Source organism: Hemiscyllium ocellatum, chromosome 33, assembly GCF_020745735.1.
Source record: "Hemiscyllium ocellatum isolate sHemOce1 chromosome 33, sHemOce1.pat.X.cur, whole genome shotgun sequence".
Taxonomy (NCBI): Eukaryota; Metazoa; Chordata; class Chondrichthyes; order Orectolobiformes; family Hemiscylliidae; genus Hemiscyllium; species Hemiscyllium ocellatum.
The window spans coordinates 22,547,143-22,565,652 of NC_083433.1; the positions used below are offsets into that span (position 1 = coordinate 22,547,143).

Consider the following 18,510-nt stretch of genomic DNA (forward strand, 5'->3'; position numbering starts at 1 on the left):
GAGAACAGAAGTCAAGAAGTCTTATTTTAATTGTATAGAATGCAGGTGAGATAGTACTTGGAGTATTGTGTGTCCTTCCTTTGCCAAAGGAAGGAGATACTTGTCAGAAAGGGTGTGCAATGCAAGTTCTTCTGACTGATTCCTGGGATGGAGGGATTGTACTGTGAGGAGACTAGGCCTGTACTCTTTGGAGTTTAAAGAATGAGAATCAATCTCAAACGCTTACTAAATTCTCAAAGGCATAAAAAGTGCAGACTGGAAAGATGTTTCCCTGATTGCGGAGGTCTAGAACTGGGGTGATATTTTCAGAATTAAAATCAAACCATTTGAGATTCAGATGAAAAGAAACTTTTTTTTAGAGTCACAGTCACATAGAGTCATAAAGATGTACGGCACAGAATCAGACCTTTCGGTCCAACTCATCCATGCCAACCAGATAGCCTAACCTAATCTAGTCCCATTTGCCAGCACTTGTCCCATATCCCTCTAAACCCTTCCTATTCATATACCCATCCAGATGCCTTTTTAAATGCTGTACTTGTACCCACCTCTACCATCTCTTCAAGCAGCTCATTCCACGCACTCACTACCCTCTGAGTGAAAAGGTTGTCCCATAGGTCCATTTTATATCTTTTCCCTTTCACCCTAATCTATACCCTCTAGTTCTGGACACCCCACCCCAGGAAAAAGACCTTTTCTATTTATCCTATCCATGCCACTCATTTTATAAACTTCTACAAGGTCACCCCCTCAGCCTCCGATGTTCCAGGGAAAACATGCCCCAGCCTATTCAGCCTCTCCCTGTAGCGCAAATCCTCCAATCCTGGCACATCCTTGTAAATCTTTTATGAACCATTTCAAGTTTCAAACATCCTTCCAACCGGAAGGAGACCAGAATTGCACCCAATATTCCAAAAGTGGCCGAACCAATGTCCTGGACAGCCACAACATGACCTCCCAACTTCTATGCTCAATGCTCTGACCAATAAAAGAAAGCAAGCCAAACACCACCACCTCTATCCTATCCACTTGTGACTCTACTTTCAAAGAGCTATGAACCTGCATCCAAGGTCTCTGTTCAGCAACACTCTCAGGACCTTACCTTTAAGTGTATAAGTCTTGCTCTGATTTGCTTTTTCAAAATACAGCACCTCGCATTTATCTAAGTTGAACTCCATCTGCTACTCCTCAGCCCATTGGTTCATCTATCAAGATCTCTTTTTGTACTCTGAGATAACCTCCTTCACTGTCCACTGCACCTCCAATTTTGGTGTCATCTGTAAACTTACTAACTACTATTTTCCCTCGGAAGGAGAGTCCTTGGAACTTTCTACCTCAGAGGATTGTAGAGGTTCAGATGTAAAGAAAATTTAATGTTGACATTGATAGATTTCCTGTTACTGATTACTAAGGGATTTGGGATTGTACAGGACTATGGATTGAGGTGAATGAGCAGCCAGTAACGAGTATAATGGTTCAGATATCAGACGCTGATTTGCCTCCTTTTCTACGTTAAGCTAAGACGCTACCCTGAGAAACTTACCCTTAATTGTATCTGTGCTATACACCTCACTTCTCAAAAATTCACAAGAGTTAATGCTAAGAAACAAAATCCAAGCTTTCTGATTTTGGGTATACACGTGTCCTGTTCATACTAAACTGTTCTACTGAAATGTTGTAAAATGGTGTCCTCTAATCCATTTGTTATAAATCCTCTCCATCTTTAATTTAGTTAATAAATTGACAAGATTTGCACTTTAGTTTGATTTTAAATAGGTGATGTATCATCTGATCTTGATTAAAATTGAGTTTGCCGCCCACCCTTGCAACAATTCCTGTACAGCATCTAGATAATTTACGAGTTCTAGGTCATTGCATCTAGAAGCTTCCTTCATGCAGACCTTTTGGGATTTTCAATTTTTATTAAGTTGACCAAAAATTCTTATTGACACAACTTGCCTGTTCACACTGACCCTTTCTGTCTGTGCATGTACAAAGGGGTGAAGGTGGAGTTTGACGTCACATTTTCAGCTATTGACATGCATTCTTCTTTTCTTCTGTGATCTCCAATTACTGGACATATACTGAAGATTGATGTTTTGCAACCCCCCCCTCCCCCAATCTGACTTCTAAAACAACCCTTAGTGTGTGGCAGCTGGTGGAATTTAAATTCAATTAATGAAATCCATAATGGTGGCAATGAAATCACTATCACTTGCCATAAAAGCCCAATTTGGTTCACTTGTGTCATTTCAGAAAGGAATCCTACCAGCTTTATATGGTCTGGTCTTTTCCTGACCTTGCGCTCTCATTTATAAGATTACGGGGTGGCACGGTGGCTCAGTGGTTAACACTGCTGCCTCAGCGCCAGAGACCCAGGTTCAGTTCCTGCATCAGGTGACTGTGTCTGTCTGTGTGGAATTTGCACATTGTCCCAGTGTCTGTGTGGGTTTCCTCCCACACTCCAAAGATGTGCAGGTCAGGTGAATTGGCCATGTTAAATTGCCCATAGTGTTAGGGGCATTACTCAAGAGTAAATATAGGGGAAATGGGTCTGAGTGGGTTACTCTTAGGAGGGTTGATGTGGACCTGTTGGGCCAAATGGCCTGTTTCCACACTGCTGGGAATTTAATCCACACTGCTGGGAATTTAATCCACACTGCTGGGAATTTAATCCAACCTCCTAACTACCCTCTGAAATGATCTAGAAAGCCACTCAGTTCAAGGGCTGTTCAGGATTAATAACTTGCCTTGCTACTGACAGCTGTATCCCATGAAGAATAAAAGGTGTGATATATAAGACTCTTAATTTTCTCTCAGGTTATTTACTGTAACATGATCTGCTGTCAAGGCTCGCCTTAATCTTTATTCTGGTTAATCTTTTCTGTATGGGTTGTTTTAGTTTTAGTTCCAAGTAGTTAGTTCTCCCTGTTGTGGGGTTTTTCAGCACCATAACTGCCTCTTTTCCAGAACAAGAATTCCCCTAAAACAACAGTTGCTTTGTGATCTGCAGATTTGACTCCTGAGGGAGGGGGACGGGAAGGATCTACAATGCCAGGGTATGTTTTAAAAATAAATTGATCTCCCATTTAAGCCCAAGACAAGGAGCCATTTATTCTCTCAGAAGGTTTTTGGTTTTTGGAATTCTCTTTCCCAGTGAGCAGATGAGACTGGCTCATTAACTGTGTTCAAGACTCAGTTAGATATATTTTTGATCACAAGGGAGTCAACATGTGGGGAAGTGCTTTTAAAGCCACAGTCAAATCAGCCATGATCTTATTGAGCTTTCAGCACCATTAATAAGTCAGATCGCCTATTCCTGCTTCTATTCTTTTGAAATAAATGCATGTTGTATCTTTTTGTTTCTGAGTGTTGACCCGTGTGCGTCTCCTGGAGTTTTATGGATTTGAGCTCTCTCTCATTGAGGTGTTTTATTGTTTAACACATTTAACTTCATAACCTTTGGCAGCTATCAACATCGGTTTCATGTACTTCCAAACACAATGTTTGGATATTTTCAGATTCTTTGGCTGTAAGAAATCTTTCTTGAGTGCTTGGCTGATAGCTGACCTGAGAAGAAAGAGCTGAAATAGGAGCCATTCCAGCAAAAGGGGAAAATGAATTGTTCATGTTGTATTAAATATGAAATAGACAGGCGGGAATTGACAGAAACAAGTACCTGGTAGCCTCTGGCAATGACAAAACAAAGATAGTCACCACATAAACTAGAAATTATATTAACAATCTTTCTTCCTAAGGGCATCCCCACAGTGGAACAAGCTGCTGGAGAAAATCTCAAAATCTTCTTTCCTTTTTAATACACTTCATTCTCAGGGCTACCATTTCAGGTTATGTCTGGTTAGCTAGTGCTGTTCCAACAAATGTTGGCAGATTGCAGATTTTCACTGTGATGCTGAAACAGCTAAAGCAAGAAGAATCCGTGCAGATTTTAGGTATTCTTATAGATGCAGAGTAGTCACAACATGCTTGGTGCTTCTGACTGACAGCTCATCTCCTTCAGGCTGAGACGTTTGACAAGGAAGAATATTGGGAGTCATAGAACCAAAGTGTACCTAAAATTCAGATCCACTTTGAGCGGTGGGGTGGACTTGAGAGGACCTGTTTCCCCATCAACCTGAAAAATTCTCTAATGAAATTCTGATCTCAATTTGGGTTCACTCAACAATTAGGCTGAATTGGTAAAGGATTCATAGAGCTGTCCAACATGGAAACAGACCCTTCAGTCCAACTCATCCATGCTGACCAGGTATCCTAGAATTAATCTAGTGCCACTTGCCAGCATTTGACCCATATCTCTCTCAACCCTTCCTATTCATATACCCATCTAGATGCCTTTTAAATGTTGTACCAGCCTGCACCACTTCCTCTGGCAACTCTTTCCGTACACGCACCACCATCTACATGAGAATGTTGCTGCTCAGATCCTTAAATCTTTCCCTTCTCTCCTTAAACTTATGCCCTCTCATCTAGACTCCCCCCCCCCCCCCCCCCCCCCCCCCCAACCCTAGGGAGAAAAGCCTTGTCTATCTCATTGTTTGCTGAATAATACTTGTGTACTTCTAAACCAATATTTTATCTAATTTTACTCACAATAACACAACAGGAAATCCTGTCTTGTTTTAACTGAGTGCCACCTGAAGTTGCTACTTGATAGTGTGTGGCCCAGTGCGTACAATATGTTGGCATCCCAATGTGTTGAATCATAAAAGTGGCAGGATGTGGGTTTGTTCTGCCATGGTTAATTCTTTTTGCTGTGAGAAACAGCTCCAGTCCTCTCTCCATATTTGCTAGTATTTGTCCTGAGAACCTGAAGAGGAAAATGCAACTCTAAGTTGTCTACTTGTTGTTTTGGAAAAGGGTGAATGTTACAAGGGAAGCCCACATAAAGGGGTAGCTGATAAAATGTCTGAGAGGCAGAGTAGCACTCCTACCATAGTAACAGTCATAGAGGTCTACAGCATAGATAAATGGTCCTTCAGCCTATCAAGTCTCTGCCAATCAAAAACAAACACCTAACTATTCTAATCCCATTTTCTAACACTTGGCCCATAGCCCTTTAAAGCCTTGGTTTCACAACACCACTATCCAGAGACTTGGCACTTGTCATAAATGTGCTTATTTATAAATGCCCTGTGAATCCATGCAAAGTAGTATTCGATTCCTCTACTTTTATCATCAGTAACTTCTAAACGAAGTTTTCACGATTTGTGTGTTCTCGGCATACCGATCCCAGAGCCACATGTATTTGGACAGATAGCCAAGAGTTGCCCCTGAGGAAGGAGGAGGGGGTTGCTGATACTTTATTCTGAGTTCTACTGTCTTTCATTTTGATTCTTCATAAGAGTTTATGTGGTTGGTTTTAAGCTGTGTGGCTTTTTGGATGAGATGCTGCCATTTGACATGGGTTTGCAGCAAATTCCTCCCATGTCAGTTTGTCCCTTCAGTGAGAAATGGAGTGTCCTTAAAGTCTTTTTAGTGTTCTCCTTGAATTCAGAGGGCATCTTAAATTTGGGGGAAAACAACAAGAATCTGTTTCAGAAGCTAATTATTCAACATTGTCCAGGCTAGCAGAGTTGATTTCAAATCATTGTGGGTGCTCTGCTATCCACTGGTTTGGAAAATGGAGGTTTCATGTATTTGGAGAGCTCACTCTCTCTTCAGTGAACTTTTGGAAAACTAGGACAATGAGCTGTCTATGCAACCCCTTCTGGATGAAAACATCTTTCACCCTAAACAAAAGCAGGTTGTGAATCAGCCTATCAGAAGGTTACTTGAAGTAAAATGCATTGTATCTGGTAATGAGGTTCTTGATAACTCTTGAGAGCTCTTGATAAATCACAGAATAGCCTATGCCCAAATCTGGTGTTGGAATAGGGGGTTGCAGGCTTTCATTTGATATTGTGGTCAACTCTGTGTAAGACTTTAACTGACACAGTGGGAGAAAGAGTGAAATCACAAGTTTGTTGTCTTTAATTCTGCAGAGAGAAAACCACTTCAAAAGGTGGCAAAACGTGGAACCAAGTGCAAACCTGGAACATTGGCGAAGGAGGAGCTACCTGGTGAAAGTAAGATGAACCTGATTGTATTTTGACATAGGAGTAGCTGGAACCATGTAGGTTAGTCAGTTCAGGATAAGCAATTGAGTTATTTTGTTCTTGTTGCACAATGGCTACCACAAGATCTTTATTATCAGTTAGGATGGCCAGAAATAATGATATAACCAAGTTTTTGTCAAGTTTTTACATATGAACATACTAGGATCAAGAGAAGGCTATTTGGCTGTTTGTGCCTGTTTTACATTCATTTGAATCAGCTGATCTGATTACTCTACATTCCCACCTATATCAATAACCTTTCAATCCTTTGCTTATCGAATATCTGCAAAAAAGCTTTACAAGGATATTACCGAGACTGGAAGGTTTGAGATTTAAGGAGAGGCTGGATAGGGTGGGACATTTCCCCCAGAGCATAGGAGATTGAGGGGAGACCTCATGAGGAGCATCGATTAGGGAGAATTGCCATGGTCTTTTTCCCCAGGGTAAGGTGAGAGGACAAAAATTTAAAAGGGACCTGAGGGGACAGCTTTTCATGTAGAGGGTGGTGTGTCTGGAATGAGTTGCCAAAGAAGTGGTGGAGGCTAGTACAATTACAATATTTAAAGGCATCAAAATGCGTATATGAATAGGAAGGTTTAGAGGGATATGGGACAAACACATGCAAATGGTGCTTGTTCAGTTTAGGAAATGTGGTTGGAATGGGTGAGTTGGGCGGAAGGGTCTGTTTCCATGTTGTATGACTCTGATTCTTTGACTCTACTTCTGCATAAAAATATTCAAAGGCTCTGCTTACTTTTAAGAAATAGAGTCCAAAAGACCAATGACCTCCTGAGAAAAAGTTTTCCATCTGTCTGTCTTAATTGAGCGAACCGTTCTTTTTAAACAATGATCCCTAGTTCTAGATTCTCCTGTAACAAGAAACATTCTCTCCACATCCCCCAGCCAAGCAGGCTCTTTCAACAGATGAACCATTGAATTTCAATTTTATTCTGTTTTTAAAGAAAACCAAATCTTTGCTAAGATCATAGACCTTTGGTGTCTTCCCTTGTTCACTGGTAATTGTTTTTTAAACAGAGTAGGTGTGTTATGTATATTTTGTTGTGAAATTCTATGAAGAGCCAATCTGAGAGGTTAGTTCTTGTTTTGTATATGCGTCATTGTAAGGTAAAAGCAGAATACCACGTGGAGTTTGTTACAAGGTAGATCATGGGGTTCTTGGCTGTAAGTTCGAGTGGTAACCTCTTGCCTTAATTCCATAACCATTTCTAATTTGCCCTCGAATTGAGTAGCTTACTATGCTATTTCAAATGACAGTTAAGAGCTAACCACATTGCTGTCTGTTTGGAGTTGCATGTAGGCCAGACCATGTAAGGACAGCAGATTTTTTTTTTAATATAACAATCTATGATGGCTGTTGTGGTCACCATTACTGAATATTCCAGGTATTGTGGTGGGATTTGAACTCTTATCTCCTAAGTGTCAGCCTCTGTGTGTTGCTAGGTATTTTCACCACACTTCCATATTTCCTCCTTTTGTTAAGCATTATCCATCTCCGTTTTAAACTATTAAATTGATTCCACTGCCCTTTGTGTCAAGAAGTGCTTCTTTGTGTAGAGTGTTGGTTGCCTAATTAGACCAAAGACCCTTTCTTTGTTGCAGCTTTTGTTTCTGTTGGTGCACTATGGTTTTTTTTAAAAGTACAGCAAAAATACAGCCTGTTTCCACACATTGGGGATTCTATGAATTTGCAAGTTCCCCTTGAATCCCATATGATCTAACTCTACTCATTAGTCAGTCATACAGAACTTGTCAAAGGCTGTACTGAAATTCACGTAAACAACATTGTCCACTCTGCTCCCCACCCCCCCTCAATCTTTTTCCTCAAAAAATTCAATCAAGTTTGTGAGACATGATTTCCCTTGCACAAAACCATGTTGACTATTCCTAATCAGTCCTTGCCTCTCCAAATGCACATAAATTCTCTTTTCAGAATTTCCTCCAACAACTTACCTGCCACCAGTATCAGACTTGCAGGATAATAGTTCCTTGAGTGTTAAAGCTGCCTCCAGTTCTTGACTTTCATTCAGCAAATAAATTTACTTTTAAGTAACAGATTAGCATCCATGATTTGGAGATGCCGGTGTTGGACTGGGGTGTGCAAAGTTTAAAAATCTCACAACACCAGGTTATAGTCCAACAGGTTTAATTGGAATCACATTAGCTTTCGGAGCACCACTCCTTCATCAGGTGGTTAGCATCCAATACCCTACTTAGCTAGATTTTGGACTGAATTAACAGGCAAATTGCTGAGAATGGTGTATAGGGGAGGGTTAAGGAAATTTTAAAAAATGAACAGTCTGTGATAGAATATAGATGTGATATATTGAATGGATCTTCTTGTGCTGTAGTTTTATGGTTCTGGAGCAGAAAGAAGGCAAGATTAAATGCCAAAATGGGATGATGATGCAAGACAGAAGGTGGTATATGAACACGAAAAATAAAAATAAAAGACTTGTCCAGAGGTGGTGTGCATGGCAGTGACAAAATAATTTAAAAAGGCTGATGCCCAGAAAAATGGGAATGGTGGTTATTGTCAGAAACTGTTGGCCTCCATGAATGTGTAGAGTGCTTCAAATAAAGATGAGGTGCTATTCCTTGATCGTAATATTGATTTTCATCAGAACAGTAGAAGAAGCTGAGGATCATGATCTGGTGGAATTTATGTTCGCTCTTTTTTTATGATACCTGTTTAAAAATTTTCCATCATATCCTGACACACACAAGTATGATGCTGAAAGTGTCTTCCGAGAGTTGCCATTTTGAGAAACTTGTTAGGAAAGCAGCAGTCCCTACATTTCCGATATGATGTGTTACAGTTTGCGTCACCCAAACATTCCCATTGAAATAGTGAGGTTGTCCAGCCACACAGACAAAAAATGTTATGGGTTAATTTTTAAGTGGGAAAGTTACCTGACTCTTATGCCAGCAATTATTGCCCATTTCTAATTTGCCCTCGAATTGAGTAGCTTACTATGCTATTTAAAATGACAGTTAAGAGCTAACCTAGCAAGCTCTAACCATGATTAAATGAATATTACTGGTACCATGCCAAGAATTCTGGATCTAACATTTCCCTAACATTTTTTTAAATATCTTGTCAATGCAACTGGTGTGTTCTTTATTTCTTTGCTGTGACTGTTTATCAGTTTGTTCGATATATTGTGGTGATCGTGGTACTTGGAACCATAGGATGGCTACAGCACAGATGGTGGCCGTTCTGTCTGTCATGTCTCCAACGGCTCTCCAAAGAAGCAGTTCACCCTGTCCCACTTCCTTGCAATCTCCCCATAGCCTTGTACAGCCCTCCTTCGGATAACAATCCAATTTCATCCTGCATGTCTTGATTTGAATCTGTCTCCAACGTATGCACGTACACACGCATACACAGATTCCAATATCTCTCCGGGAAAGAAAACTTTGCTTCCTGTTGTCACTGCTTCTGTTGCGAAGGAGAACAGTCCCAAACACTCCAATTCAGCTATGTAACCAAGTTTCTCATTTCCAGAATCGTTCTTGTGAAATTTTACCAGCACAAACAGAAATTGAGTTCAAATCCACCGAGACAAGTTATAAAATTTAAGCTTATTAAAGGGCTCAAAACAGAAATGTAACAATGAAAGTACCAGATTGTTATGGAAGTTCAACCAAAGCACAAATATCCCAGACCTACTCTGGCCTGCGTCGGACCTCATGGTATCTGGTTGGCTTTTATGCTCAAGGAAACTTAAGCTGTACAGTGTATCTGTGCTTGTCCGTGTCTTCCACAGCTAAATAAAAAGAAAAAGATTATTGGCACCCCTAATGAGAAGCTTCTTTTAGACTGAGAAATAAAATTAATAAAACAAAAGCCTTGTTCACTTGATGCTTTGAAGTTAAAATTACCAGAAAAGCTATATTATGTTGGAAACCACACAAGAATTTAGCCTATTGTTGTTTAGACCACTTAGATTTGTCTGAAAATGTACTTTTTCTTGTGTTTGTCTTGCATTTTGGAGGTGGAGAGGTATGTACAAAATAAGAGCAGGATTTGGCCATTTGGTCCCTTTAGTTGCTACATCATTCAGTAAGACCATAGCTGATCATATTATGGGCTCAACTCCATGCTTTTCCCCCCCCCCCCCCCCCCCAGTAATCCTTGTGTTACGATCTCCACTGTTGATACAGCTCCTCAGATGCTGACTGACCTGCTGTGTTTTTCCTACACGTTTTGACTCTGATTCTAATAGACAAGCCAGATCACAGAATGAAATCTAGCTGATAGATTTTTTTTTTAAAAAACTCTTATCATGGTGATCATTCACTGAAACATAGAGACATGCAGATATGGAGCTTCTTTATTTAGTTGTTAAAGATTTATTACAGAAGACAAAAAAAATTGAATGCAGTGAAAAAAATCTTTAAAAACACAATCAATTTATAGTGATTCTATTAAATCTTTAAGTTTAACTTAGCTGATTCCCCCTAGATCTTTCCTGAAATCTGTACAGTCTTGTATGAATGTTCACAAAACTGAGAGTTTTGACTTTCTGAACTTTTTAATATCATTTAGACCTCTAACACAACTCTCTTGCACTGAAGTTGCACAAACTCCATCTTTTCCACTGAGGTAGCTGAACATTCCCTAAACTGTTCTATCTTCCTGTTTTAGAGAAACTGTGTATTTACTTCTGATATTGGTACGGTCTCCTTTTACCAAAACTCTTTTAATGTCTGATTTTCCTAAGCTAAGATCAATCCTAGATTGTCCTGAACTCAAAAGCAAGCTAACAGCTTTCAATGTTTACACTCCCTGTTGTAAATCCAAACAATACAAACAATCTTCTACTAATATTCCAGGAGGTCCCTGCTCTCTGGCACATTAGGTCACAAGTTCCAGAAAGACACTCTAATGTAGTTATTGTTTTCTTAACCCTTTCAAAAATTAACCAACTCCAAATAACATCATTAAAATTTCAAACTCTAAAAATGATACAGCAAACTTTTCATGAACTGGTACTTATGGGAGCAGGAATGTGTCAGTTGATCAAATATTCAGAATAGTCCAGAGGTATGCATACCCATAGTGAACCCTGACTAAGCAAAGCTTCAAGACATCAACATCCCTCAAGCCTGTGTAAAAACATCAAAACACCTAAAATTGTTGTAAAAATACACTAAGTAATAGGAGTATAATAGAGGGGGTATACAGATCAGTTATTTTATTCACAGCATAGGTACTTAACATCGCAGTAGATTGCAATATCAGAGGTATATAATTTTTGCTAGTTTATCAAGTGCCAACTTAAAACAAAGTTTGCTGTATTTATTTATCAGTACCTTCCATCACACTTCTTAACTAAGAATAAATTGCATTATCTGTTGTGATAGGATTTTAACCCATGTTACCAGAACATTAACCTGGGATTGTGAACTACTAGACCAGTGACATTACCACTGTACCACTTTCTCCTCCTAAGTTCTTAATTTGTATTTATGTCCAAAGCTGCTCCTCGATCTGTTGGTTGTCCTTTCAGTACAGGTCTATGTCATGCATTCTCAATGAACGAGGGATGTGCTGCTCTGGAAGCTAGATATTTTGTCCTTTTGCATTTCTTGCTCCTAGATTAGTCTCTACAGTTTAGCACTATAGTTGACAACTTGAGGCCAACAATGACAACAATCAATCAAAAATTGACACCAAGCTGCAGAAGCAATGACTGGAGCAAGTGACCAAATGCTTGGTCAGAGCAGTAGTTTTTAAGGGAGGGTGGAGAAGTTTAGAGGGATTTCCAGAACTTGGGATCCAGAAGGTTGGAGGAAACTGGGGTGTGTAAGAGGCTACACTTGGAGGCATTGTTTATTAGTCACAAAAAGTCAGCATTAAGGTACAACAAATGGTTAGGAAGGTTGGGGGGAGGGGGAAGTTTACTTGCATTGCAGGGGGCATGTAAATATGGAATTATTGAGGTTCTGCTACATGAATAAAAATCAGAGAAAATCATGATGGAGTAAAATGCAGTTTCGGGTTTCCTTATTTAAGGACGAATCTACTTGCATTAGAAACAGTTCAGAGAGGGTTCACCTAAGCTGATTCCTGGGATGAAGCAGTTGTCTTATGAGTAAACATTGAATATGTTCATGGAAGAATCAGGTGTTACAGTGCCGAAGACTGCCAGTTAGGTCCATCATCTCTGCTCTAGCTTTCCAAGTGAGTGTTATAACTTGATGCCCTTCTCCTCCCTTTTCAGCATAAACTTTCACATGTATCTAAATAATCATCCAGTGTCCTCTTGAATGCCTCATTTGAACCTGTCCACCACATTTCCAGGGAATGCATTCCAGACCTGAACCATTCATTGTGTGAGTGTTTTTCTCACTTGATATGTTCTAATTTACAAGTCATGTTCTCATTTTTGAACCTTCTTACAAACAAGAACAATGTTTCCCATCCACTATCTAGACCTACATATTTATGTAACAGATGGGAAAATATTGGTGAATCAATTATTGAAAACTGACAAACCAACAATAACTTTATTGAAAACAGGGCAGACTCGAGGGGCTAAGTGGCCTGTTCCTGCTCCAGATTCTTGTGAATTATGGACTTTTGGAAAGCTTCAGGGTTAGAGGTAGCATGGAACAAGACCATGGAAGAATGAGAGGATAGGATCTTTCAGAGCAGCAGTTGGTTTTGGCCAGCAAATTTGTCTGATGGACCGTTCTCTTTTTATATTGCTCCTATTTCTTCAAGATCGGTCAACAGCTGTTTTTCAGCTCCTCATATCACAGTAAACAAAACTACGTTCTGAGGCAAAGCTGTCAGGTGATTTACCTGCAAATATTCCAAATCAGAAGCCAGTGTGGGTGGTCTAGGATCATCCTCCTTAGCAATTTCATTTTAATTAACATTGAAATGATAGTGCCCCTCAATTAAATGGATTTTTCTCCTTTTGAATTCTGTCTCAGTCATTGCAGTACAGGTGAAGGAGGAGACAGTCGATTCATCAACGCCACTGGACCCCAGCAACCTACTGATCCCTGTAGAAAACATTAAGCAGGAGCCAGTGGACTGAGTGAGCCCGATATCGCTTCTGACACTGCAGTGCGCCCATGTGAACCGGCTAATCTTCGACCCTGTAAGTGATTGTCTTTTTGGACTGGTGTCGGAGAAGGAGAACTGCAACCGGGAGCACTAGACCTCGAGCTGGATTGAGTGGATCTGACTGGTTTAAACTGGCTAGGACTAGATCCTGCCACCAGAAGCATTTTACACTAGGATTCTTTTGTTCCTAATTCCAGCCTGCCAAAAAAGGGTATGATTTATTAATCAGCCAGGAGAGTTCTGCAGTACTAAGGCGGTAAAAATATTGTGGCTGAAAAAGGCCAATGTGTGTTTTAGAAAGTACAGTCTGTACAGGAGTGTCAGATTTCTGTAAAACATTAGTATGGTATTCAGTGCTCCGATTTGACAGCCTTAAGTGTATAGCATTTAAACTGATAGATTTCCTCCTGTCCCTGAAGGTGTTTATACCTTTACCCTTAAGTCCTTTATCTCACCCATTTACCATTTTTGTGAGGGAACTTGAGCACAGGTCAGTGATTTTAATTTTATGGTGGTGAAGGAAGACATTGTAGCTCAGTCTCCTTTACCTGGTCATTAGATTCTACCGATGCCACTGCTGGTGGTCAGTGGCAAGAATTGTGCTTATTCTCAGTTGTTCTTTACCAGTGCATGATAACAAACATTTGGAGATGCTGTCGTTATCCCATTGAGGATGAGTTAGCTTGATGCAGGTCGTCAAACCCCATATCTTATGATCTGCATGAATCCACGTCACAGTGGGACTTTGCTTTACCTTCTCATCTTTCTTTGTTCTACCCTTTGCTCAGTAACCCACCTGTTGTCTTAAATGCAGTGTCTCCTCGCTTGTCTGTAGTGGTAATTTGCTGCTGTCCAGAAGCTTGGCCATTTAGTTGTTGCTCATGCGAGTGTTGGAATCCAGCTAACTGGCTGATCAAGCGTAGGAGCCACACAGCTTGCCTGCAGTGTGTATGTGAAAACGTATGAACAAGGAGCAGGGTAGGCCATTCAAGCGTTTGATCCTGCTGCACCATTCAATGACAGCATGGCTGACCTGATTACTCCTCATTCCAGCCTAACCTGATAGTCTTCGACTGCCTTGTTTATCAAGAATCCATCTATCCCAGCTTAAAACTATTCAAGATTGCTGCTTCCACTGCTTTTTGAAGAAGAGCATTCCAAACGTTCAATGACCTTTATGGGGAAGGACTGCCTCCTGATCTCAGCCTTAAATGAGTGACCCTTGTTTTGAAAGAGATGATGAAACATCATCCTCTCCACATTCACCCTATCCAGGGAGGGTGGAAGAGACAGTGGCTGGATGATACTGAGTCATATTTCCACAAACACCTTAAAGGGTTGTAATTCTGGGATATTTTCCTCCTTTCTGACCAAGAAACTGAAGTTAATTGTAATTTCCTCAATATTGCTTTGATCCAGGCTGAAGTTTGAGACTGAAATCTGCTAGATCTATGTATTGTATTAACCTGCTGAATCCTTAGTGAGAGCTCCATTCTAACCATTTAATAATTGGGTGAAATCTAATGACGACAAAAAGAAAACAACTCCAGAAGAGAAACCAGTATCAATGGCAAAGCTGCACTGGAGCATTTGAGAGTTTGTGCGGAAATAGGAGTTTGTTTCTGTTTCAAGCATTTTATTCCTGCTGATTTTCTAATCCTTTGCGAACTAATTCATTTGAGCACTCTCCCTCGTGAGATGTTCCACTCTAGAGATTTTGGGATCAAACATTTCAGCTCATGTTCTTTTTGCAGTACTGAGAGTGCTGCTTTATCATTGAAGGTGGGAATCCTTCAGATAGTGGATAAGTAAGTGCAACTGTTTTTAATATTAGCTGTTTGCGGTATATAGGCCTCACTAACTGAGCATGCATTTGCCCATCCTTAACTTCCCTTGAGGTGATGGTGAACTGCCCTTGTACTTTTGTGTCAGTGGAAACTTTTTTTTTCTACTTATTTTAGTCCTTTTCAAATTCCTTCACCACCTCACTTCCCCGCAATGAAATTCTCCTTTTTTATGCCACAACAAGAATAATTGCTGCCTTAGTCCATAGCTGATAGGACAAAAAAATCAGCCATACAATACAATTCATCAGTGTCTGAAGAAAAAATTGGATCACTATCCTTTCACTAAGTCTAAATGAGATGTTGTCAAGCATTCTGTCTTAGATGCTGACTGACTTACTAATCCTTTTCAGTGCTTTGTTTTCATTTGTAATTTTCAAGCTTCCTTCCCACCTGGCACCTCTCTTCACCCTTTCCACTCCATCTCTCTTTTTGTTATTGCTTGCTGTTGTCCTCTCTCATTCTGCCTGCCTCATACTGTCTCCTGCTGCCTCTCTGTCCCTCTACCTCTTAAGCAAAAAGCTGAGTCTAACTCATAGACGTTGGACCTTTGTTACAGATGTACTCAATTTCATTATTTTATTGTGCTGTGTAATTACTCCTATAACACAAGCAGGAAGGCAAAGTTGGAAATGGATTCCTTTTATTTCTATCTGAGATTCCTAATTTTATTAACAAAGTCTTCAGATTCAGTTTTGGTCCTGGCATTTGTTTTCCACTTTTAAGCGAGGCAAACTTTAATTTTTGATCTGTAGAGTTAGTGCAGCTTTCAAGAAGAATTCCCTTTTGTGTACCTCCAAGTAATTTTATAAACCTGCGAGTATGATCATGTTTAGTTGAAGTAAGTTTTTCTTTGTCAATGCACTGCCTTCTGGTGTCTGCAGTTCTGTTTGAGTATAGCCTTTATGTTTTTTTTTGAAGAAAGATCTTTCCTCACTCTGAACCCATGTAGAATCACAAGATGGATTATATGGGAAATGGGCATTGCCTAGGAATAATTGCAGGCTAGATATTTTTTAATTTAACTTGTTCACACACCTCTCTGGAGCAAGTGGACCTTGTCTCCAGAGCTTCTGACCCAGAGCTGAGGATAGTGCTACCACACCACAAGAGACCTACGATTGCAAACTGTAGAATCAAGAAGATTAACTTGATAGCTAGGATTAATTAGATGCTGTTAAATCAAGGATTCAGATGGTTTCTAGGGAATACCAGAGAGTGATTGGTAATATTGCAGTTGAAGGATTTTGATGTCTAGATTCTCAACCAATCTGGGTTAAAACTAAAGCTAAAAACTTGGAGAATGAATTGCTCGTACATGTTTTAATACCTAGATAAATGTGGTTGAAGTCAGTTGTCAGAAATGAAATGAAGTGAATATGTGAACGAAGTTATTGCACATTCTGCAGTTGCAGTGTGGACACTGAGCCCCCTCCCCCGCTTGCTCTTTGTATCTCCAATCATGATGCGCAGGTTTGTCAAGAAATCCTTTTCAGTTCACTAGCAAGAAATTTGGACTTTAGTATGTATCATGGAAACTAAATTTTTAAATCATGTTCTTCAAATGTGTATAAATTGTGAAGTCTTTTGTGATGTAATGCAAGTATGTATATTTGTCTATATTTTTATAATGTCTTGTTTGAGATTGATATGCATCATTACAAAGTTGTTTTTTACTTGTGCTCAGTAACTTAAAGGGCCTTCAAAGTTGATCCTTTACCAAACCCAATAATAAAATGTAATTTTTAATAATAGAGGATATACAGTAAGAGAGTGAGAATAATTGGTCTATAAATTCAGTAGAATGCAAGTATATCAATTTGTTGGTAATTTTTGTTCTCTCTTTCTCATCCCCATTCTCTGCAACTTTCTGGCTTCACCTTCAATGCATATGCTAACAGTGGAGATGCAGATTTACTTCTGAGTCTTAACTGCCTTTTCTATTGGGTTCAACTGAAGCACATGCGGGACAAGTTACTTTATTTGATGTTTCATACTTCTTACTATTTACTGGCTGAGTTCCAACTATACTTCAATTATGTATGGCTTTGCAGGTGGCCTCTGGTATATCAAAACACTGAGTTGGTGAGTAATAGCAGCTGAACTGTGGTGGGCATTGCAGCCTCTTTATTACAGCTGTTCATGTGTAAAATGTCTTGCAGGGTTTGCTGGATATTAATAGCAGCGTGTTCTGAAGGATCACTGGACTGACAACATTAACTTTGTCACTCACAAGCTACAGAAGCTGCCAGACCTGCTGAGTTTCCCCAGCAATTTCTGTTTTTGTTTCTGATTTCCAGCATCTGCAGTCATTGACTTTTTTTTAAACCCTTCCTTTTCCTACCCTTTGCTTGCTTTCTTTCATTTTCTTTAAATGACTTACTCCTGGCCCACTGGTTATGTCAGTTTTTTGCTTTCCTGCCTACAGCAGTCTGTTACTGAACAGCTTAAAGGATCATGCAACTTAAATCTGTGTCCACTAGTTCCTGATCTTTGCACCAGTGGAAGCTGTTTCTACTTATTTAAATCTTTTGGAACCTCAATTAAATCCTCCTTTCTTTTATACTCCGTAGAGTACATTTTCAGCCTTGGCCTGTTACTAACAGGAAAATATCAGACATATTCCATTCATCAGTGTGTAAAGGCGAAAGTCACTAGCCTTTCACGAGCTATCTTGAAGTAGAATGTTATGAAGGACATAGCCTAAGCCCTGCCTTTAAATGCCAAACTGACTTGCTGTTCCTTTCCAGCATTTTTATTTTGAATTTTCCAGCTTTTGAAGCAGTCAGTCCAGCAAACTGTGTAATGAAGATTTCTGCTGAATCCCTACATGTCTCTAATGTGCAGGAAAGTGCACTGTCCCAATATTAGTTCCAGGAACTTGACGACAAAGAAGTTACCTAATATAAGCAACCTTGAACATTGCTGAAAAGAGAGGTGTGGTGTTGACGTTCTTTGTGTCTCACTCATCAGGACAAGCGCAAGAATGCCAAATTTGAAATGATCACAGCAGTGGCCAGAATCATGGCAACATCTCAGCCAATCAGAGCTAACTTGTCAAACAATCATAATCATTGTCTTGTTGAGTTTTTGCATTGTTGCATCTGTCCTTATGGGTGCACACTGAAAACCTTCAGCAACATAGCCCTCTCTCTTTCCAGCAATGAACATGTTTTGTGCCACAAAACAACTGTGTTGGATAATCAACAAAATTTACTTACTCTCTACAGAAGAACTAGTGCTAACAATGAGCAGAGTTTACTAACTTGCATTTTCTAGTTTGGTGATTGCTGCGCTTTTTAATTAATTGGATAGTCAATCTGAAACATAATCTGTTCACTGAGACTTTGTTAATATTTATATTTGCTAAATTGTAAGGGGTTAATCCTTGTAATGAACATTGATTATGTCAATAAATTATGTCATTTTTTATGATGTCAATTGTTTC

At 39.7% G+C, this 18,510-nt stretch overlaps 1 protein-coding gene across 1 annotated transcript in view; it reads left to right on the plus strand.

Moving 5' to 3' along the window:
- l3mbtl2 (L3MBTL histone methyl-lysine binding protein 2) overlaps positions 1-18,437 on the plus strand; it is a 109,468-nt gene extending 91,031 nt beyond the window's left edge. Inside the window, exons 16-17 of the mRNA XM_060849376.1 lie at positions 6,003-6,086; positions 13,083-18,437. Of these exons, the coding sequence (XP_060705359.1) occupies positions 6,003-6,086; positions 13,083-13,189 (191 nt within the window). The 3' untranslated portion in view covers positions 13,190-18,437. The remainder of the gene's footprint in view (positions 1-6,002; positions 6,087-13,082) is intronic.
- The last annotated feature ends 73 nt before the right edge of the window (positions 18,438-18,510 follow it).